This window comes from Nyctibius grandis, chromosome 3 (genome assembly GCF_013368605.1).
Source record: "Nyctibius grandis isolate bNycGra1 chromosome 3, bNycGra1.pri, whole genome shotgun sequence".
NCBI classification, from domain to species: domain Eukaryota; kingdom Metazoa; phylum Chordata; class Aves; order Nyctibiiformes; family Nyctibiidae; genus Nyctibius; species Nyctibius grandis.
The window spans coordinates 11,583,423-11,605,939 of record NC_090660.1 but is presented as its reverse complement, the minus strand read 5'-3'; the positions used below and the strand labels follow the sequence as shown (position 1 = coordinate 11,605,939).

At 44.4% G+C, this 22,517-nt stretch overlaps 2 protein-coding genes across 4 annotated transcripts in view; one reads left to right on the top strand and one right to left on the bottom strand.

Annotated features, from left to right (window-relative positions):
- Nucleotides 1–8,480, top strand: part of PHACTR1 (phosphatase and actin regulator 1) — a 320,783-nt gene extending 312,303 nt beyond the window's left edge. The window contains exons 12-14 of the mRNA XM_068396426.1: nt 2,015–2,155; nt 5,999–6,075; nt 8,363–8,480. Coding sequence (XP_068252527.1) covers nt 2,015–2,155; nt 5,999–6,075; nt 8,363–8,378 — 234 coding nt within the window. The 3' untranslated portion in view covers nt 8,379–8,480. The remainder of the gene's footprint in view (nt 1–2,014; nt 2,156–5,998; nt 6,076–8,362) is intronic.
- The window catches only part of TBC1D7 (TBC1 domain family member 7), a 32,931-nt gene continuing 16,815 nt past the window's right edge, over nt 6,402–22,517 (bottom strand). For 2 of the 3 annotated variants that reach the window (XM_068396427.1, XM_068396428.1), the window contains exons 8-9: nt 20,248–20,377; nt 19,150–19,414 (exon numbers count right to left, since the gene is read on the bottom strand). In XM_068396427.1, coding sequence (XP_068252528.1) covers nt 19,328–19,414; nt 20,248–20,377 — 217 coding nt within the window. In that variant the 3' untranslated portion in view covers nt 19,150–19,327. Of the gene's footprint in view, nt 6,517–11,525; nt 11,772–19,149; nt 19,415–20,247; nt 20,378–22,517 lie in introns of those variants that run through there. The other variant, XR_011047824.1, reaches the window with a different exon arrangement.

The window sequence follows — 22,517 nt, the reverse complement described above, 5'->3', positions numbered from 1 at the left end:
CTGCATACGTGCTCTTTGGCTCACTGAGCATGGCTGGCCTGAACGTGGGTATAGAAAATGGGGCTTTTTGGGGGAAACTCTTGGAAGAAGAGGAAGCTTGTAAATGTTGTGCGACGAACACACACAGAGAAGGTCACCGAGGCAACTTCATGTCTCCCATAGAAGAAGGTGGGTGTGAGAAAACTACCTAGGTTTAAGATCTTCGCAATATTCAAAAGTTTCAGAGTTGCTCTTTTTCAAACCAGCAAGGAGTTTTTCCGCTGTTAAATGTTGTAATTTACCCTAAAATGGCTATGGAGACAACACATGAACTGCCAAGCCGTGACTTGACTGGTGCTAGCTGTCCTAGGCAAGGGCATCACGTGGCAATATAGAGTAGTGCTCCTGGTTACCCTTTCTTTCCGAGATGTCTCTCCCTTCGGTGTGTGCAAAATGGCTGGGCTGCAGCCAGGGGGGGTAGGACGTGATTCCCGTCCCTGAGTATCTCACAGGCGAGGCATTAGTGCAGCTTTGCAGACTCTCTACGTGAGGTGTTTGAACCCAGTTCATGAGTGCATGCTCAGGGCTATCCGTGTAAGGAGAGCAGCCCCACTGTCACCTCCCGTCGCAACCATCTTTTCTAAGAAGAGAAGAGAGAGGCAACCATCCATGCCAAGAACAAGCACGCAGGGATTCAAGTCCAGAGGCAGGATGGGGCGGTAGAGCTATCTTGCATCAGCAGCCAAATGCTGGAGAAAGGCGGGATTTCAAGCATGTGCAATTCTTTCTTGTGATCTCGCAAATTTTTCACCCTCCACTTAGCATCCTGTCTGTTTTGAATCTTAATTCTCCCTGAAAGATGAAATGCAGGGCCTAAATACATTTGCAGAATAGAGTTTCAAGCATTTTATGAAATATTTAGACCTTTCACTATTCACAAGGGTGAAGTATTGCAAAACACACCTATTTCTAATGAGTGGGAATAGTGTGATACACTGTCTAGCTGGTGGTTAGCAGGATGTTATTTTTCCCGATATATCACGATTACAAATGTTTCACTCTAATGGTGAAACCGTTGCAGCTAATGTACAGCCACATGCACACACAGATGCGGCACCTTCTTCAGAAACACTCGTGTAATTGTTTTTGACATGAACCAGCACGCTGCGCATCCAAGGAGAGCTGACCACTGAAAGCCAGTTCCTGTCCCTAGCCACGTCACGGGCTGTACGATACATGGGCTACCAGCACGCTACTGTTTCTAATTTGAGAGGAGAGTTTTGACCATGGCTGCCTATTCTGCTGTGGAATTTGAAAGAAATGCTTTGAAACAATGAAGATGCTTTCTTGGTGTGATACAATCCACCCTTGCAATTTTTTTTCTTGGCTTGTAGTATGCAGTGTAAACTGTTAAATACACCGTGACACAAAATTGAGCTGCAGCACACAGTGAAAAGTTCAATTGCAATAGTCATCATCCTGCCTGCCTTTTCTGGAGGTAAGGACAAGTCTGCAGAATATCAGAATGGTAAGGAAAGTCATTTGTAACCTTTTGCACATAACTCAGGGCAGGAGCCGCTCAGTGCCTTTGCCTTACTCTTCCCAGGCAGCACAGAAGCCCATGCAGCAGCTCAGTGCTGGGGAGCAGACAGCCTGCGCAGGTGGTTTTAAAGTGGTGGTGTGGTCTTCGTCTCTTCCCGAGACATCGGTGCAGTAGGAGACTTCGTTGCATTACATCTCATTTCTGCCAGAGGTGATTGACCTCAGCCAGGGATTGGGGGTCTCCAACCACAGCTTCCCAAACAACAGTGGGCTGCTCTAGCAGCAAGGTGGGATGATATTCAAGGTGCTATAAAAAGAGGTTATCTCCCAAGTAGCAATTCTCTGAAAGGCTGATAAAAACAACGGTACTGGGAATGTCTGAACACTCTTATTATCGTAACGATGGTTGTAGTAAAATAAATCCCCAAGCAGCACTCTGCAGGGAAAAAGTGAAGTCCTGATGTCTTTTTCCACTCCTTCCTCAAACCTGCAGCTGAGTCAAAGGCCCACGGTAGAAGAGCTACGTGAGAGGAAAATCCTCATCCGCTTCAGTGACTACGTAGAAGTGGCAGATGCGCAGGACTACGACAGGAGGGCAGACAAACCCTGGACACGACTCACAGCTGCCGACAAAGTAAGTGGAACAACTTTGGGAGAGCCATGATCTGAATAGCTAGAGCATGTCGCAGCAAACAGCATCCCTCGGGTCCCACAGGTCTCACGGCCATCAAGGAGTAAACCTCCACCTGACATCCCTTCCCAGCACACCTGTGGTTTCTTCCCATTCACAAGGTTTGTTGTTTGAGTCATAAATCTTTGGCAAGAAGACTCCTGTATGTGTGGAAACCAGAGGAAGCCTAGCAGCATTATACCACTTACACAGAGAGGAGAGAACATCAAGCCCTCTGAGGAAAGGTCTCGATGGCAGCCATGTTATTTGTTTGTTGGTCTTGGTCTTGCCACATAATGCTGCCAGCTGAGAGCTCCTGCAAGCCCTGGCAGAGCAGTGCGACAGCAGCACTTACAGAATTGCTGTGCCAGGACGGAGCAGGCCTGGGTACAGAAATGGCAGCAGGTCAAATAATGGGCAAAAGCACCTCCCGCCAAAGCCAGGTAACTTCTCTCTGGTGTGTTACAACAGGGGCCTTTACTCAGTATTTCTGCCCCATTCCACAGAGTACTTTAAGCACTAACCTGAAATTGCATGAGCCCTGCAGGTGAAGAAAAGCTGCGTATTTGGTATCAAGTGTACTGTCCTCTGAGCACCAGTGGGGCCTTCACTAAGTGGCATCTCTGGTGGCAGCATTGGTGGCAGAGGAATTAAATTGCTGGCAAATTATAACAGTCATATCCTGAGGGTCTTAATGGTGCCTCAGAAAGAAGACTTAAACATTTTATGGCCACTGTAAGAGAAGAGGACTATGAGGCTGATCAGTGACTCCCGTGCTTTACTCACTCAGTGATGCCCATGTGATTTTAAAGACTCTCAGGTACCCGACTGTTTCTTTGCTGTGGGACTCCTGTAGCAATGGAGACCGTGATGTCCAGTGTTTTGAGACAGGAGCAGGATTCCTGGCCATCCCACTCATTTATGGTGCGCTTGGTTCTATGCACAGAGGAAAGGGCAGCCCCTTCTACTTGTATAATTTAACCAAAGGACTTTTTTGTTTCGTGCCCACTGGTTTTCTCCTTGACAGAGGGCTTTTTTAGTTTAGCTGTAGGTAAGTGTCCTGGTTTTGCAGGGATAAAATTTATAGAATCAAGTTTCTGTTACATTTTGTTTTCAGTTTGTGGCCAGCCACGGTGATCAAGGCCACTAGCAGTGAAGGCCAGGGCAGCTGAACCTGGCTGGTCCACAGGTGTGTGCTATAACATTAATATCAGGGTCACTATAAATGGGAAAGCTTGCTAAGGAAGGGGGGTGTCTTTGTCCTTTCCTCCTGTTTGTTACTAACCTTGGAGGGACTTGCCATCACTCTATGAGCTAAGTATAATTTTGTGTCTTTTGTATTAGTATCGATACTAGTTTTCTTATTAAATGTTTAAATTTCAACCCATGAATCTCCCTCCTTTTCCCAGTTCCCTTCCTCAGTTGGGGAGGGGAGATTGGGTGATAGAACAACTGCTTATTGTTTAGCCCTGGGTGCAGGCTGGGGGGAGACAATAAGTTAATGTAGCATAAACTGATCTGAAAAAAAGGAAAACTTCCTCTGGACTGTCCACAGGCCATAATGTACTGGGTTAAATTAGCTTTTCCCATTTTACCTCACCACATTGGACAAGATCTTATTCTACTGACTTAGTTATATTCTCCCAGTTGGTAGATGAGGGAGGGAATAAATCTCCCAACTGGTTCTGCAGCCTTTGAGAGATCCCTGTCTGGGATGAAAGGCATGGAGAAGCTTCAGCTGAGAAAGGAGAAGATTTGGTATCCAGAGAGGTCCTTCCTCATACTGTGAAAAGAAGTATTAAATACCACTATTAAGTGTAGCCTGGTAAAGAATTCAGTATTAAGACGAAGTACTTTGAGGTTACTTTTTCTTTTTTATAATGCACGTGCAAAGTCCATACATGGAGCAAAGGGCTTAAGTTCTCCAAATGAACCTTTTTGCAGCAAAGCAGGAGAAGAAGAAATGCTTATCCTTCAAATATTAGTGCCCCTTATGGCATAAGGAAGCAGATATATTCTTTTTTGGGGTTGGGTCATGTGGGCAGAATTCCGATTTCTGACATTCAGATTACCTGGTTTTCCCCACTGCTGTGTGCACTGTTGGAAAAAATATCCGGACAAATTGGAAGCAACTCTACAATGCTTGACAAAGCTGCAACATCCTATAAAAGATTATTTTCTTCCAGAGCTTTGCTTCAATAACCATCCTCATTGGTCAGCACAGGCTAGATTTATTGCAAAACCAGATTTTTAGTAATGGACTTTTCTGTTTGTCAGTAAGTCTTGCTCTGTGTGCTGGATGTAGGGAACTGCCTTCAGTCTGACTTCACCTTTACCGGGTCTGACCGTTAGAGGAATAAAAAGGGCACTTCCAAATTTCTCCAACAGATGAGGGATGTGCTGGGGGGATACGTTTCAGACCTTGTGGCAGCCAGCAGCCCGCGTGGCCTCCTTCAGAGTCACTTAAGCACCAAAGCGGTCTGCTGAAGGTAGGCCCTTGAGTCACTGCACAGCCATCGCTCTGTCCTGACAGATGGAGGCAGAGTCTGACAGACATTTCCAAGGTAAATAAAAAAACAAAGCTGTGCAGAAAGAGCACAAGGGGCCGTTTCTGGAGATCACACTTGCAAAATCTATCGCTTAGGGCTTGTCAAGGCAAAGGTGGCTGGTGACTGGATCGGTGGCTGGTGACTGGATCAGTGGCTGTTGCAAAAGCCCAGTTTTGGTCTTGTGCTGTTTGTACTACTTTAGATTTACTTCATCGAGAAACATTCCTGACAGACATGAGTACCACCAACTGGAGCAGCCACTTGTAGCCGCTGATGCTGATTTCAGCATCACACAGAAAGGCAGTGGCACGCACCTTGGACCTGTGGGAGTGTTTGGCCGCAGCAGCCACCTTGCACGTCCTCTCCAAACGCTCACAGTGAAACCCACTTGCTAGGTGCAAATACCACAGGGCTGTCAGAAGGCTTGACTTTGGGTTTGGGATTTGAGCCAGTTCTGCTGAGCACCCTCCCCACCATGAAGCTGAGTCCTTCCAAGTCATCCCTCCTCCTTTTTTTTTTTTTATTCAATATTTCTCTTCTTACCAGTCACCCCTGGTTTTCTTTTACCTCATGGACAAACCACAGAGGCTGTAGGTAACTGGGTCTCCTGTGGATGCTGAATATGACCACCTGTGGCTAGTTTTCTGCTGGATTAGTATGTTGAATTGGTTCAGTAAATGGCACAGCTGGGTCAGAAGGGAGGAGGAGGAGGGCAGAGGGGCACAGCTGGAGGCAGAGAGGAGGGCAGGGAGCTGGGCACCCCTCTTTCCCTCCCAGGTAAGCTCAGACACTTTAGGTAACTTCACCCAAGGAATTCAGGACTGCTTAAAGGCAGGAGACATCTCAAACACAAGTTTGGCGAGATCCAGGCGGAGTTTACACACAGTGCAGCTCTGAAACAGATCACAGCGCCTGAGAAACTCTGGTGCACAGTTTTTTTTTCTCATGCTTATGCTAATTCGGATTTTGTATATGAAAGCGTTTACATAATAAGCCAGAATTGAGTTCTGTATCTGCATTGTCTACGATGTTTTCAAATTGAGCCAATCCACTGAAGCCTTATCTCTTCCCTTTATGTGATTTAGAACATGTTTATCTCTGTTGCTTTTCACATTTTAAAGTATTTTTTTATGTTTTTCTTTCACTTTCTGATAATGTTATCTCTCTGCTTCACTTTTAATATACTGTTTTGAGAACAAAGTGAACCTATTTTGATTTCTCTCATTTATACATTTATGAGTTTATTTGTCCTTTGCAGGCAGCCATTCGAAAGGAGCTTAATGAATTTAAAAGCACTGAAATGGAAGTTCATGAATTAAGTAGGCATCTAACAAGGTAAGCTGAGATTAATTTTTTAAGACTGTCAACAAATACTGTTGTTTTCAAAAAAAAAATCCCAGCAGCTGTTTCTCCAACACCCACTGAACACCCCATGAACATGTCTAAACAACACTTAGAATTACAGGCTGTAAAAGAAACTTGCACAGATGAACTCACGCTGCCTCATTACATGGCGGTATGCAGGCATGTGCTGTCTGTTTAATACAAAGTGTAACCTCCTTTTTTATTATTTTTTAAATCATCATGTTCTAGCTGCATGTCTGTTCTTCTGATATCAAAAGTAAATAGCGTTGGTGTCTGAAGGAGGACAGGGAACTCTTGCAGAGCCAGTACATAGCAAGGCATGAATGAGTACGCTCAAACCCCACTGCGCGTACGGCTGTTCCACACTATGCACGTCCCACGCACGGATCTCTCAGTCCTGTCCTCCGCGTCCTGCCGTAGGCGATGCAGTGGGGAAACAACAAGATCAGCACTATAGACAGGCACTATTTTTTACACTTTTAGGCTTTTTTTAGTTAAAAAGGTAGAGACTGGATGAATTCTCCATGACCCCAAACTAACAACCCTCCTTTCTGACAGGCTAGGGCCAAGGCATGTCGGGAGGTCAGAGCCCGTCCCCTCACACAGCCTGTGCTGAGTCTGCTCTGGCTTTGATGCTGCGATGAGCTGCTCTCACGGCATTTCAGCTGAAGTCAGGCCTTTGCAAACCACCACTGACCCCCCGGTCACTGTTAGACATTAAAGACAAGTGTCAGGTATTGAAGACAAGTGACAGTGACATCTGGTGCAAAACTGGAGCTGCCCTTGTATTAATACGTTCATCAGCTAGGTGCTCATAAAAAATGCAGTCAGTACTTTTAAGAAAATACAGAAAAGCTTAAGGCAAAATTAATTTTGTATTAGAGGATTTTTAGGTGTATAAATTAATAATTGTATTAAAATTCACCACATGTATTATGCATAGATTCCCTTGCAGAAACTATCTTCCTTCTACTTCCTAGAGGATGGTTGCACTGGGGTTTGTCATAACGGAGTGCTGCTAGAGACAAGCCAGCTGCTTTTGAGCCACAAGGTCTGGAAGAAGCCTTAGGGTGTGCAGTTGGCCTAGATCTGCTGACCCCGGTGACTGAGCCTTTGAGGGACATTTGGCTCACTCCTCCAGGAGAGCGGTGACAAATTTAGAAAGGATGAGGCTGTTTTAAAGGGGGTGTTGCTACAAGGAGTTGAGCTCCATTGAGCTCCATTGACGTCCGTGAAGCCTTTAGCATCCCACAGACAGAGACTGGTTTAGTTTTCCAGAAGTCTCTGCAGCTGCTTGGCTTTTGCAGGTTTCTGGGCAGTATTTTGCTTCTCTTTCAGTGTTGGGGTGAGCAGCGACCCTCTGAGGTGACTCGGTTTGTATTTGAAAGCCACCGAGTGGCTTTGACTCACTAAGTCTGGGCCAGGCATACTCAGAGCATACTCATATTATAGAAACTGGAGTAAGGGTTTGTCTGAAGTTCAGCAAGACTTACTAGTTAGACAAGTGGCTTCAGGAAATACACACTTGAAGGAAGCACGCTTAAACAAAATAGAGTAATTCCCTTAAACAAACTTAGATAAATCACCATTATAAAATCATTAGCAAGGTAATGAGCTATTCATATCATTAAGCAGTAGCATGAGCTGAGCAAAGAATGTGCGTGTCACTTTACTAGTGGGACACATTAATTAATTCATGATAGAGTATAAAATCAAAGCTTAAAAAAAAAAACCCACACATTTGCAGAGCTGACAACCCTAAGCCTCCTGACACGGGGTGTACTTGCAGAAAGGGTGCCCATCTTAGCTCTACTTGTCTCTTTAGCCTCCAACATTAAGGAATGATCATACTTGAACCGTATGTAAGTCTTTCTGGCTGAAGAGCATAAGGTTTGTCTAAACCAGACAATTTTTGTGGAATCAGGCATGGTGTGGTCTGAAAGAGGACTAGCTAATCTGAAGTAACTTGCTTGAGGATCTGATAGAATGGACCTAAAGCGTATTAGTGTTTTTGGTAGATTTTGGTGCAAACTGCTTACACCTATGAACTGTGCGTCTGGCAGGGACCAAGGAAGCGTGAATATCTGTTCTAGGTCTGCAGTGCCAGCATGGCTGATGTCAACACTGCAGGAATGAAGCTGCCTAACTGTGTCACTGTAGCAATTAGTTTTCCAATTTTTTTAATGTACAATATGCATGGGAGGATATTATCTCACTATTTCTCTTTTTTTTTTTTTTCCTCCCCCTTGGGTTTTAGGTTTCATAGACCGTAGCAGTTCAATTCTACCTGACTCCTATGCCGTCTTCATAACTAAAAGGAGCCATAAGTGCTGGTATTATTCACTTCCCTGTTACGTACGATGTAAATCTTCTGAACTGCCTTTTTTTTAAAAAAAAAAAAAAAAGACTAGAAAAATAAATATTAAAAAAGGAAAATTGTATTTATATGTGATGGGTACTGCAGCATCATCAGACCTGCTGGTTCAAGCTTCAATAACAGAAAATACCCCTGGTGGGAATTGTGCCAAGACTTGGCATCTATGTATATGACTTTCCTGGCATGTGGATTTGCCATACATGTTCAAGCCCAGCTGGTGGTGCATCCATTTCGTCTTCAGGCACCCCTCATCCTGACAAGCCTCTGTCATCAACTCTAGAGAGCCCTGAGATGGTGTTCAGGGAATCACTGGCCTGAGTGAAGTCTCCAAAAGACCGGCACCTGTGGCACTGAAGCACTTATACCAAACACTGTTTTCAGGCTGTGAGCACCTTATGAGGATGGTGAAGGAGCAAAACTACTCTACAGGCCAGCCTGTCTGTGAATATCATCTGACTAGAGAGGCATTTCCTTCCCTGGAGAAGTTTAAGGCCAGTCAGTAGGCATCGGTCGGCTCCCAGGCAGAAAAAGCCATCACCTGTAAAGAACAGGACTCCCTACTTTTCAGCTCTAGCAAACGTTTATTTTTCATCTCTTTCAAGTATAATTTTCTAAACCTAGCTGTGAACCCATCAGCAGTAAGCGACAATAATGTTGAGGACAAGCAAGCAAAAACCCATCTCTTCATGGTCACTGCATGGCATTTGCTCCGCTTGTATTTTGTTTTCACACTCAAGCCTCGTGATGGCGTGAGAGCCGACACACGCCCGGCAGCAAGAAAGGCTGGGATTCCCACCAGCTCTGCAGAGGGACACACGACAGGAGGAACTGGGGGTTCGATGAGGGGTATCTATCCTCTCTGTATCAGGTGTTTCAAGAACTGATCCTAAACTCATACTGAGAAAAGCGTGATAGATTGTGTTACCTGGCCTAACAAAAGGAGGCTGGTGCATTGGTATGGATGGTGGGACTTGTCACCAGTACCCACTGGTGACAAGTGGCATGAGGACAGCAATTCAGAGGTCTTCTGGTTTGGTTTTAATTTATTTTTATTATAGTGGTTTAACACACAAACTGACCAAGTAGGGCTCAGAGAGCTGGTCACTCTGGGCCTGGTTTACCTGCCAACTTAAGCGTGCGCTTAACACTAAGCAAGCATGCAAACAGCCTCACTGCATTCAAGAACATCTGACAGGCTTCACTGAAGCTGAACACATTTAAGTGCTTTTCTGAACTTAGGCCAGCACCTTCCAGAATCAAGTCCTTAACTAGCAGAACGCCAGCAAGCTGGGGCAAGCGTTGTCTAGGATTCCTTTCCAGCTCTTACAAGAAACTATTACGCCATGTTTTGGGCCAGTGGCCCAAAGCACTGTAGCAACATCACTGTAAGAAGTTCCAGATTATTACTTCAGGACACCTTTACTTCTTCTATAATAGCTATTTTGCTTTGACAGTTTGAACAGAGAGGCCAAAGTTTTTTACTACAGTATTGTTACTTCTGTTATTATTTTATTTTTTCCTTTCTCACTGTCTTCCATGTATCTATCCACTCTCCTCTGCTCCCTCTCTACCTCCCCCAATGTGATGCTAACATTGCCCTTCACTGATTGTGGGCCGAGAAGCCTCTCGCACGTGAGCATTTAATGGCCAACGCTGCGTAGTGCCAACACTCCTGCCTCTTCTCAGGCGTCTGTCTCATTCCTCCGGTCGCAGGAGTAAAGCAAAAGGACCTGTGCATAGCCCATGGAGTTGCTCTAGCATCCAGCCTGCCCAAACGGCACGGGCAGTGAGGCTAACGCACTCCATTTACGCTTAGTGGTGGTTCTCAGTACCTCACAGATTTGCTCTCCACAAGCGACAGCATTTAGTTCGCATCTCTGGCCATCCTTGCAATGCTATGGGTTATTAAAGAATTGGCTGTTGTAGGATGGAAGATACTACAAAGGAAAGTAAAAACCAGCTGGTTTCTGGAGCCTTGTTTTTGAGGCATCACACCTTCTCAGACTGGGTAACGCTTTCAGAAGAAATACACGCAGTGACCCCTGTATCACCAGCTCACAGCTGCTTTAGATACAAGTTCACCAGTAGTGAACGCGTTTAACGTGCAATGTTATCAGCTCAGTGCAGCAAAGACAGAGCACGCACTTACATACTAGCCAGGAACACACTGGGGGTCATTTTCATGAAAACCTGGGGTTCGTGGGTTTAAATTCATTCACATACACACCTAACAAGACTGCATCACAGCTTTAAAAAGGGAAAACAAACTTCTCTGCTCTTGACTACACATACATTGTATTAGGAAAGGGCTCTGCAACAAGCCCTCATGTTCTCAGTACAGATCCCATACCTGCCCTGGCATCATTAGCTTAGAGATTCAGTGTGAAAGGGAAAGGATGTATTTAAGGCGCAGTGGTGACAGAAATCACAGGACTCAGGCTGGTGGGAGGAAAAAGTGAGAATTTTTTTTTTTTTTCATTTTATCATTAAAATGAAGAGGAAAGAGGTAGAAGTAGCAGACTGCTGCTGTCAGCCTGTTGTCGGTGCTAGAGTCCCCAGGGGAATGGGTAGGCTGGGGGCAACATCACTCTTGGTACTCCCACTGTCCCTCGTGGACGTGGACCCCCACCTGCGCCCACACTTGCCAGGCTTGTAGCCTAAATAAACACTTTGGCACTGGTTGAGGCAGGTAACAGCCACGTCCTGGGTGACAGCCACACGTTCCCAGCACCCAGCCTTCATCTGGATGGGCCCAAGGCAGGTCCCTGATGACCACACAGCAAGTTGTCCCGCTCTGCCTGCCTCAGGATTCACGCTGTCCCCACGGCAGCGACACGCGGCAATGCTTTATTATTTGTTGGTTTTTTTTTTCGTTAAATTATGTTAACTCCTGGCTGAGCAGACACCAGGACACAGTGGAAGAACTGCCATATTTGTCCCAAATTGCAAGTAGAGCTTATTACTGAAAAGGGGACGGGGGAGGAGAAAGAAGCCATATAAAGTGTTTGGCACTGCAGTAAGCATCACAGAACTGGCACCTCACCTGGTTTTTAGCTCAGTGGGTCTGGGTATTTTGCAAAGTTACCCTTTGGCGAAGCATTCTTCAACAACCTCTCAGTGCCTGAACGCTGCAGCCCGTCCTCAGTTTGCACACCCGCCTCTGGCATCCATGGGAAGTTGCAAGTAGGCTGGGGAACAGCCAGTCCCTTTTTGTTTAAAATCTGTTTTCTTGAGCACTTGTCTTCTCATCTGTGCAAGCCCTCTCCATCACTGCCAAGTAGTTGTGATTCTGTTGGGGATGGAAAAAAAAACACACCAAACAACAGTCATGATTCCCCACCCCTAACTTCGATTATGTGTAGGCCATAACAATGATGGCATTCCTGCCAGGACTCTGTTAACATCACAGTTAACACCAGTCATCCTCATTCATATTAGGAGGAGACTAATAGTAGTAATAAAAAAAATTACATCAGGATTAGAGAATGGAAAAATCAATGCAGAACAAAAATGGCTATTCCAGTCATCCATCTCCAGGGCTGATAATGGAGATGATATTCTAGAGTTGAGGAAGAAAAACATTTTGGTTATAATCTACTGAATCCTGATGGGTTATTCATACTTAAAACGTGCAAGTACTGTGCCATCTGTTGTACAGCCTGTGGAAAGATGAAGTGGAAACTGCGGGAGCTGGGGAGGTGGCAGGGATTGGAAAAGCAATTCCAAGACGTCTAGACAACAGTTTTGATTGTTTGGAAAAAAGTGGTGAGGAAACACGATGGTGGCATCGCCCTCCCACCCACACTCTCGCCAGCAGCAGGCTATAGGGACCCAGTGATGGATGTATGGCTAAGGGGGAAGGTCAGTGTTGTGGCCTTTCCCCACCCTATGCCCCGCTGGTTAGGTACTTGCACGCCGAAGAAGTTTCAGGCTGCAGGTTTGCTGGGACAGGGCTCAGGCCAGCTTCTGTGTCTAGACAGTTCCTTGTGTGCACTCTAGACATCATCAGAAGAGAAAGAAGGGGGGAGGAAGAATATAATAGACTTTTAATTATTTTATGTTAACTGAAACAATTTAGTGAGCCCATTACACAAATATATTTCAGCCTAATATGTAACCACAGCACTTTGTCATCACTGCAACCAGTCACCAAACTCACCCTTCGTTATTTCTGCAGTGCCCTCTGTACAGTGGAAACATTGTAAACCAACGGAGGGGTTGCACTTCCAACATGCCTAGTGAAAGCCTGCACTCACAAAAATAGATGGGCGAGATGGAAACCCACAGTTATGTGAACGGGGGCTCCCCAACGTGCCTGCAAATAAAATCACTTTGTATAAACAGCCATGGGAGATGGCTAATAAAAGTATCAGGAAAGAAAAAGGGGACAAATGATTTTTCCCAGGTGTTCAGTCTGCTCAAGCTTGGAACGACTTCTGTAAACAAAGAGGAGGTGACGGGCACATTACCTGCGTTCCCATGTGTCCCAGTTACTCCTGCACCAGTTCATTTTCCAGTTGATATCCAAGTGTATGTATATAGTTTGTCTTTGTATAGGAGTGAGTGTAGTGGCTGTCAATCATGTGCTCTTCCAGTATTGTAATTTAACAGATTATGGTTGTATGAAAATGATGTAAATAACTAGAAAAAAATTAAACTGGATCTCTAATGTTCTAGTTTTTGTACATACTGAAACTGCATGGTATTTAAATTATTGTTTGTCTCTGATGTATGCAGTTTCTTACAAAAAAGTAATTTAAAAAAAAAAAGCATTCCTGCGCCTGTGTGTTTTATCACCCGGTGTCCCAGCGACTGACAGCGTAACAAACGGGTGCAGTCGGGGATCCCAGCCCTCCTGCTGTGAGGCAGGCTCGACACCGTGGCCTGGCAGCTGCAGTGACAGAGTGCGTGCCCACGGCGTGCCCACGCCTCAGCAGGGAGCAAAGCAGAAGAGCAGGACGCACCGGAGCAGGTCGACGGGACGTTGTATCGTCTGAGCCGGTTGTGCTGCCTCTCTGGGCTGGTTCAGTGAAGGTGGGCAAAGGAAGATGACTGGCACCTCAGCTGCTAAAGTTGTACCCAACACCAGGCTAATAAAGAGCGAAACCAACAGTCTGCACCAGGGACACACACACATGCACAAGCAATCGATCAAAAACTACCTCTCACCACAACGCTGTCAGTACAGGGTACCCTCTGTCCCGTGCCTACTGCTGGAGTCAATGGGCAGCATTTGCCAACTCTGCTCTCCCATCCCTGTTGACAAGTCTGTCCAATACACAACACCCTGTGGTTAGAGAAACAGCCACTGAGTAGCCCCAGCAAGTGCCCTTGCTGTGCAGCAGAGGAGCCGTACCTCCACATCCATCTACTTTCGTATCACCTTTTTTTTCCTCTTTCCTTTTCCCTGGGTAGCTTCAGTGGTTGCACAGCATTTCAGGTTGTGATGAAGTGCAGCCTCTGTGTATGGAAAAGGGGAGGAAAAAAAAAAAAACAAAAACCTTCTTCACAAAAACATGCACATACCTTCAGAGAGCCTCACTAGCCTTCTGCAGCAAGTACAGCAGGTAACAGCTCTGCTTAGGCTGTTTGGTTTCCATAATGGTGCAAAAATTCTGACCCCAAATAAGTAACTGGCACCCAGCATTCTCACTGTAACTGGCAGGTGGAAACAGCTCCCCTCCCCTGATGCACACAGAGGCTTCCAATGACACAAAAATGAAAGGTCCGTGTACTTAACTAACCAAATTCTGCTCCTTTCCATTGCTGCTACAGAGACACAACATGATCAAAGCTCTGGCAGGGGGCTTTTTTGTTTGTTTCCATTTGGGTAAGTTTTCACTGACCTCCTTACAATCCTTGTTCGTGTGCGTTTGCATATATTTCCATTCTGACAGCCAAGAAGTTTGTAGCTATCCAGGGAGGTCTGGATAAATAAACAAAGTAAAAAAAAAAAAATCCTAGTTTTTGACTAAAGATCCCCTTGCTCCACAACTAGCTACAGCTTCCGGAGCGGCATTATATAGTGCTTTGGTTATATATGGTAATTTCTGTGCTTTGAAAACAAAAATGTTGGTGAGGATTCCTTTGGAGAGGGAATGTGAGAGCACAGCCCAATCTCTTGCACTGAGACCCCTACACAAGGGCCGTGTTTTTATGCTTTTAAAACTGACACATTTCATAAAACTGGTCCAAGGAAAGAGACATGTCTTCAGTAAAGTCCATGTAATTACTAGCAACCAAATTGCAATATCTAATTAATCTAATGCCATCTTTAGGTGGGAAACAAAGAGAAGGGCTGAAAAAAAAAACATTTCTCCATGAAACAGGGAGCCCCTGGTGACCAGCTCAGCAATAGCATGTGTGCTACCTTCACCAGCTGCTTCAAACCACTTCAGAAAAAACTTAGGAGAGGAGGCCCCCAGGAACAACCTGCAGCCAGGGACACTCTGTGGTTGCTCTCTTGCAACATTCCCTGTTAATCTGTTAATGGCACAGAAGATTCAACAATCTCTATTTTAACATCTATTTGATGAGTGTCGAAGTTTTACATGCAGGGATACATTAACCCTGAGAGGCAAGAGATAGACATAGCAGGTTAGCAACCAGTTTAGAATGCAAAAGCTAGATCCATACACGTCCATGTGCACACATGGCCAAGAGCTGATCTTCTGTCCGAAATAATGGCTACTAGGCAGCCACATTTTTTTTTTTGGGGGGGGGTGGCAGTGTGGGAGGAAGAGGGAAAGATGCTGAGCCCACTGAGCAAACCCCGCACAGGCACTGGAAGCCCCCCACTGCCAGCCACGAGCCCGGCAGAGCACCCGCTGAGCAGTGTGCACACACACACGTGCGCACCCCGACGTTTAGCCACGCACGCATGAACACGCTCTGCTGCTTGGCAGTGCCCGGCTGAGAGCCCAGTGCCCTCAGCGCAGGTACAGGGTGAGATTGCTCTGCCATCATCTTCCTCACTCCCATGCCTCCCTCTCGCACCTTGGAACAAGGCTTCCAGGCGACCAAGTCCGAAACAACAGCGTGGCCGTGCCCTGGTCGCAAGGTCCAGCTGGTCTGCATGGGACAAAGCGGCCGCCCTGCTCCTGAGCACTGTGAGCCAACAGTTTCTGGTGTGTGTATGGACATCACCAGCATCCGTTAAAGCAGCTCTCAGGACAAGAGGCAGATGGTGCAACACCACCCTACGCCCACATCGGCAAGTGTTGCTTACAAACTGTACAAAATTGCCTACAAAATTCTTCCCCGAGTGGAAGAATGAACAAAGCTTGGCTTTTCAGTGAATTTGTGCCATGTGGTCAGGAGCTCTGGTGTTCACAAAGACATCATCTTCAACTGAAGTTGTCCCATGTGTCCCATGGGGCGATGAAAGTTGATCTCCTATCCACAGAAACCTGCTCTGTATTACCATTACTTTATCAACCTCTGAATCACTTTCACCCACTTTTCTCTCCATACTCTCAGGCCTCTTACTAGAGTTCAAATCCCACATCATTTTTCGAGCATCATCCTCTGACATCTGCCATTACTTTTCTTATCGGAGTTTCCATCACATTTGGACGTCAGCTGGAAAAGAACTGGTGCACGCAACATGGGAGAGCACAGACATGTGGCATTGCTCTAAACCTCTCTGGAGAGAAAGTACTGCTTGAGGGGAGAACTGGACCAAATTAAGCTTATTTTTCTTGTTTGCAAAGCCCATGAAGATATTTGGCAGGGGGAGGCTTGAGGGGGGAGCTTTCACTCTCCAAAGTGAATGCTTCAGTGTTGTTTCTATTGTCTCTGGGGGAAAAAAGAAGAAAAAAACAAACCCAAAAAACACTCTTAGCAGCTAGTTCTGTATGAACAAACAAGCATGCAGCAAGCAGTTACATACTCAGCCAGTCAAGGAGAAATAATGTAAATAAAGACAAAATAGCTCATTTTCAAGCTTCTCAAGAAAGATGACCATCAGTTGACTTGTTGCCACACTCCTCCCGAATGACACAGAGCTAACAAAAAACAAATAGCAAAGGTAATCCCTTCCCTGCATTACTTAGCCAGGGATTTCAGTAGGAGGCTCAACTATGTGCAACTTCAAAACAATGTGTGTAAGGAACTAGCAGACCATAGTAGATAAATGACCAAACTTGGGCTGCCCACTACAAGTGCCCAGCTGGGCACCACAACTATTGCAGTGTTTTAGTTCAAGAGGTCAAAGAGCAACTGTTAGCCACATATGCCAAAGTCCAGGCTGATGACAATCGCTGGAGGCACAGATCAAGGCTTCCCAAACGGTGAAGTCTGCTCTAAGTTGGGACTTTAAAGGTATCTTGCCTCGACCTCACCCTGCTCATCACATGCTAGGTCCAGTGAAAGCTCACATTTTGCTGTTCTCCTGCTCTCTTGGGAAACAGGCCTCTGAGCTAAAGCGTGATGTTCAACTGAGCAGACATCACCAAAAATTAACTGAGCGTAAGTCAGCCGGATTCATACTTTCAGTCTTTTGGGAATTCAGTACATTTTCTGCATAAACTGTATCCCTCATAAATCCACAGTGAAAGCTTGGAAATGTCTCTTACCATATCAGCGAAAGAAGCAGAGAGTTAAACCACTATCTACTCTCTAGAGAACTCCTCTCCTTCAGCACAGTCCAGAATAAACAATGCACTCCATTAAAGAAACACTCCTGTTCTTTCTTCATACATGAAACTGAAAAAGCTGCACATGAACTTCAGCTGACATTAAAGTGGAGGAGCATTTGAGGATCCAGCCCATATACACTGAAACATTTAAGTAACATTACTGTTGCTCGTGTGGAAACATGAAGGCTTTCACTGTGAGGGTGATTGAGCACGTGCACAGGTTGCCCAGAGAGGTGGTGGAGTCTCCCTCTTCGGAGACATTCAAAAGCCGTCTGGATGATCCTGGGCAACTGACTCTAGGCGGCCCTGCTTGAGCAGGGGGATTGCTTGGACCAGATGGCCTCCAGATGTCCCTGCCAACCTCAGCCCTTCCGTGATTCTTCGTGAAAACAGATCTGTCTCTCATCTGTGCAGCTCTGGGGCCTGCCTATTGATGGAGAAAGGCTTTTTTAAATGAATAACTAAACCAAAAAAAAGTTTGGAGCCTTCAGTCAAATAGCAATTGGAAGCACACTCACTGGCAAGTCTGGAAGCAGTAACACTAACTGGCACTTCTAATCCTGACTCAGTGCATCTCCCTTCACAGAATATGAGTTATTGATTCCCCTTCAGGACTGAAACTGATAAACACCTTCAGTGTCATCAGGGCTTGTTTTTTTACTGATTAAGTAATCTGCAGTGTAAAGGCCTGAATAATGCATATGTAACTTTGGGGGTTTTGTGACTAAGCTGTGCAGCCTGAGGGAACAATGTTCAAATGGGTGATCTCTCAGATCGCACCCACGGCCATTATCTGAAAAGCTGTGCACTGCATGTTCCGGAATGCAGTGCCGTCATTCACAGAACGTATATGCTCTTTCCTATCCACCTTGCCCTGTGTGAAGTGAACTAAACGGATTACACTACAATGCAGACACAGCAACAGCTTTCAAAGCAGACACAAAACATGCTTTTTCTGAACTGGGTAAGCTCAGGCATTTCAGGAACACGAACAGCAGCACCTCAGAATCCAGCACAGATAATCTACCCGGGTTTTTAGGTGTACCCTGAACCGAGTCCCAGGCTTCCCCAGCTAATGTGTTGGAAGGTAAACCTGACCTACTTTAAAACAAGAGTTAAGTTTCTAAAGCATTTCAAGTCCGCACTACACCAAGCGCAAGCTAAACACGCTCTTTCAAGTAAAATGAGCGTACCTGGCACCCTAAGCATCAATTTGAGACAAATAACAGCTAAGCAATACATTTTTATATACAATTCCCTGGTCTATGCATGATGTAGAAATGGAATTTTACACTTTTACAAGAAAAGGATTAGTTCTCCAGCAAATCTCTATCTATGCCTAATCACTCTGCTTTTACTTACACCAGGAATTACATTTCTGTATTAAATTTATTTTGAAATCTAAACCAACCAAGAATCAAATTACAACAACTTTGAGCCAAGTATTCAACAGAGGCATTGTTTATTACTGGCCTGTAATTCTGAATTATATTGACTCGTCCCACTGATTTTCTCCATACCTGCCCAAAGCTGCTTTTTAGGATAGGACAGATCCACCTTTCCAGTGCATCTTCCATGAAGAACAAAGAAGGAGGTACAGCCATAGAGAGCTGGCTGACAGATAAAAAAGAAAGTATTTTAAGACACTTCAGAAAAGCATGTCACCCCTGGTCACTGGGATGTCCTCTGCCTCTAGCCTGCGATGCCTCTTCCAGTCCAGTCACCTGAAAATTTACAGTATTAATAGAGCACATTTACACTTCTAGCAAAAGGCATGATTGTTCACCAAAGAGTTCCGGCAGACTAACGTCTAGTAAATTCACCTTAAAAACACCTCCAGGTAGTAACTAGTTATATCAAGTATAAGCTGGCATACAAAACCATTTCTAAACTACAAGAGTATTTACCTTGCTTCAAGAGTTAGATTTACTTCCCCAAAAGCCAGAGAGCACACGATACAATGAGAATACTGTAGATGGCTTGCCAAGAAACATCCTGGACACGATCACATTGCCACTAGGTATCATCTTCATTCCATCTGTATTTACTGAAAAATATTTACATATTGATCACTATGCTATTAGCTGCTTTAATGTCACCTTTACACAGAAGAGGAAATGGAGAACATCACACCAGGATGGGGGAAGAGTGGTAAATGTCTTTTTAAATGTCTTTTTCTCTCAACTGCCATAAGTGAAGAAAGTTCTCAGACTGAGTGTGCTGGAGTCCCACAGTGAGTGCGCCACAGATCAACAGCTTTGCTGACAATGGCGTCAGTGTTATCTTGAGGAATCTACAAAAGATCAGGGTGAGATGCCTTGTCAGAGTACTTTATTTGGACTGGTTTGTTTCAAATAAACATTTTAAATTTCCAGTTCAGATTTTATCTCTTTATAAAAAAGAAAACGAAACTAGAATCCCATCTCTCTGCCCTACCATCCCACCATCCCTCAGTCCTAGGTGTACCATATTACCTCCAGGTTTTAGACAAAAAGTTTTTCTTTACAAAACGGTAAGATGACCACTCAGGCATCTCACACTTCACACACCCCTAACCTGACATCAGGCAGAACTCATACTGGCCATCCATGACCACAAACATATCTAATTTAACTAACCAAGGTTACACTGGGATCCTACAACCCTGCTGTGATGCTTGTTACTATTCATAGAAGGAAAGTTCAGGGTCAGGTTCACGACCCCATCCTTACATCAACAGTAAACATACCTTGAGTCTATAGATTCACATTCAGACAAGGAGCAAAAAAGGTGCCAGGAACCAATTCTCTAAGAAGCTTCCAGAAAAATTAACCTCACCTCACCTGCATGCACTTTCACAGAAAAACCCTTTAGTATCACAAGGAATATTGTCAAATCTGTACAAACACAGATAACACATTCCCCAAAGCCTAAAAATCATTTCATTCTATGAAAGCCTTACCTCCTCATAGAAAAAAACTATTATTCTCATCCCTGCACATTCTCTCTTCACCTTGGTACTACTACATTATTCTCAATAAGTACTATAATAGTATCTTATGGTATGTTTGTAACAGGAAATTACTTTAAGGCTGAAACACACTTTTCTAAACCATAAAAGGTAATGCAAAGCACAAAAGTACTTACGTTTTCCAAAAATTGTGTGATCTTTTCTGCAGTATTCAGGGCTATTATCTTCATTTTAAAGGTTAATAATATCTCCACAGCAACAAAAACAAGAATCTTGCAGGACCCACTAATAACTTTGTCCCAAACTCTACAAAAAAACCCGAAAAGGAATCACTAACATTATTATAGTGCTTATCTGCTTATTTATCTGCTAGAACAGTCTTCATACAACCACCTTTTTACAGATTATTTTTCTGAGTAACGGCAATGTATTGAATTATTCGGGTCAGGGTAAATAAAAGACATTTTATCAACTCCTAAATCTGTACAGAGCAGAGTGATGTCAAGCAGTAATGTATTGGTATGGTGTGTTCTTGTTTAGCAACAGAACTGTTTACAAGCTCAAATACAAAAAGCAAATCTTGTTTTAATAGCCTGAACTGTGACAACTACTCTACAGTGTATGGTAAAGGTAAGAATTTTGACTAGTGCAAAAAAGGAAACAAACTTTATTAGCATGCCTAAATAAACTCTTCAAACAGTTATGCAGCTGAAAATTCAAAAGGATATAATACTGAACTACTACAACTCAAGAAGCTAAATATTCCGAGCCACTGCTCTATGAGATACAAATATGATACAGAGGCAGGATATAATCCATGATGTTCACATTATGCACAAGGAACAATTATTAAGTGTTTCAATCCATCCCACTGTGCATAGACTCTCTCACAACTACCTAAGCACTCCTACACCTGTACGACACTGTACCTGAACCTCACAGTTTTAACAAAACCTGAAGGGCAGGCCTCCAAAGGCTGCAAGTACTTTAGCAACAGAACTTCGATGAATATTAAAAGGGATCCACACTACTAAAACAGCCTGCAACAATTTGAAATCATCCTTCATCCAGCAGCTCTATCCCAGGCCCAACTCAACAGACTCGGGATGAAAGACTATCCAAAACCGGTGTGAAACCATCTGTCAGATGGCAGCTTTTATGGGCTTGCATTATTTTTAGTTCCTGGATTTTAAGAAGAGTTGTGTCAGAAAGACTTTCTGAGGATTACTGTTCTTGCTTATTCTGAGCACTTGTTAAGTGTCTCTCCTTCCAAATAAAACCATGGGAGACAAAGATCACATACTGTCCTCCATAATCTCTGAATACAGTAACACTAACTGGAAAACTTCTTCTGCAGCCCATCTATAAACTTGGATCTATGGGTGTGCTTCTTCCAAAGACAACTCAATTTTTATATGACCTTCTCTCTCAGAAGAACTTGCCCTTCAGCCTGGAGCACCAGGAGAACACAGCGCAGGCATAATATGACCTTTGACAGCTGAATTGACGAGTAGGTATCACAGCTTTAAACAAGGAGTTAAGAAGTAAGAGTTCAACAAAGACCATGAAGATGATGAAGGGACTGGAGTATCTCTCCTATGAGGAAATGCTGAGAGAGCTGGGGCTGTTCAGCCTGCAGAAGAGAAGGCTCAGGGGGAATCTTATATAAATACCTGAAGGGAGAGTGCAAAAAAGGATGGAGGCAGGGTTTTTTCAGCAGTAGCTCAGGACAGGAGCAATGGCAATGAAACTGAAAAACAGGAGGTTCGCTCTGAACATCAGCAAACACTTTTTCACTCTGAGGGTGACCAAGCACTGGCACAGGTTGCCCAGAGAGATGGTGGAGTCTCCCTCCTTGGAGACATTCAAAAGCCATCTGGACGGTCCTGGGCAACTGGCTCTAAGTGGCCCTGCTTAAGCAGAGGAATTGGTTAGACCAGAGGTATGACCTCCAGAGGTCCCTGCCAACCCCAACCTTTCTGTGATTCTTCGTGAAAACCTTTTATGACTCCTAATGTGGAATGGTTGTTGCTGTTACACAGCGCTTATTTTTCACACTGTGACTCCAGTCAATTCTTTGTCAGTTTCTTAATCTTCTATTCATGTAACTCTTTGGACACTATTTTCACAACCTCTCCATTCATCAAAAAATTAGACTAGAATTTAACTTATAATGAAGAAATGAGGGAAAGAATATGTAAAATCCTCAGGACTATTCCTAAAAAAGAAGGAAACAAAGAAAAAACCCACATGGACAGATGGGAAAAAAGGCACCGCCAATTTCTTTCCCCTTTGCAATTTAGTTTTAATTCCCTGTTTCACTATGATTAAAAAATGAATGTAATTCCCATACAGGCAGGAACAATAAATAATCCAAGATGAAAATCTTACTGCTTTCTTTGTGCTTCAAGCATCCCAGGACAAAGGATTACTATAAATATTACAC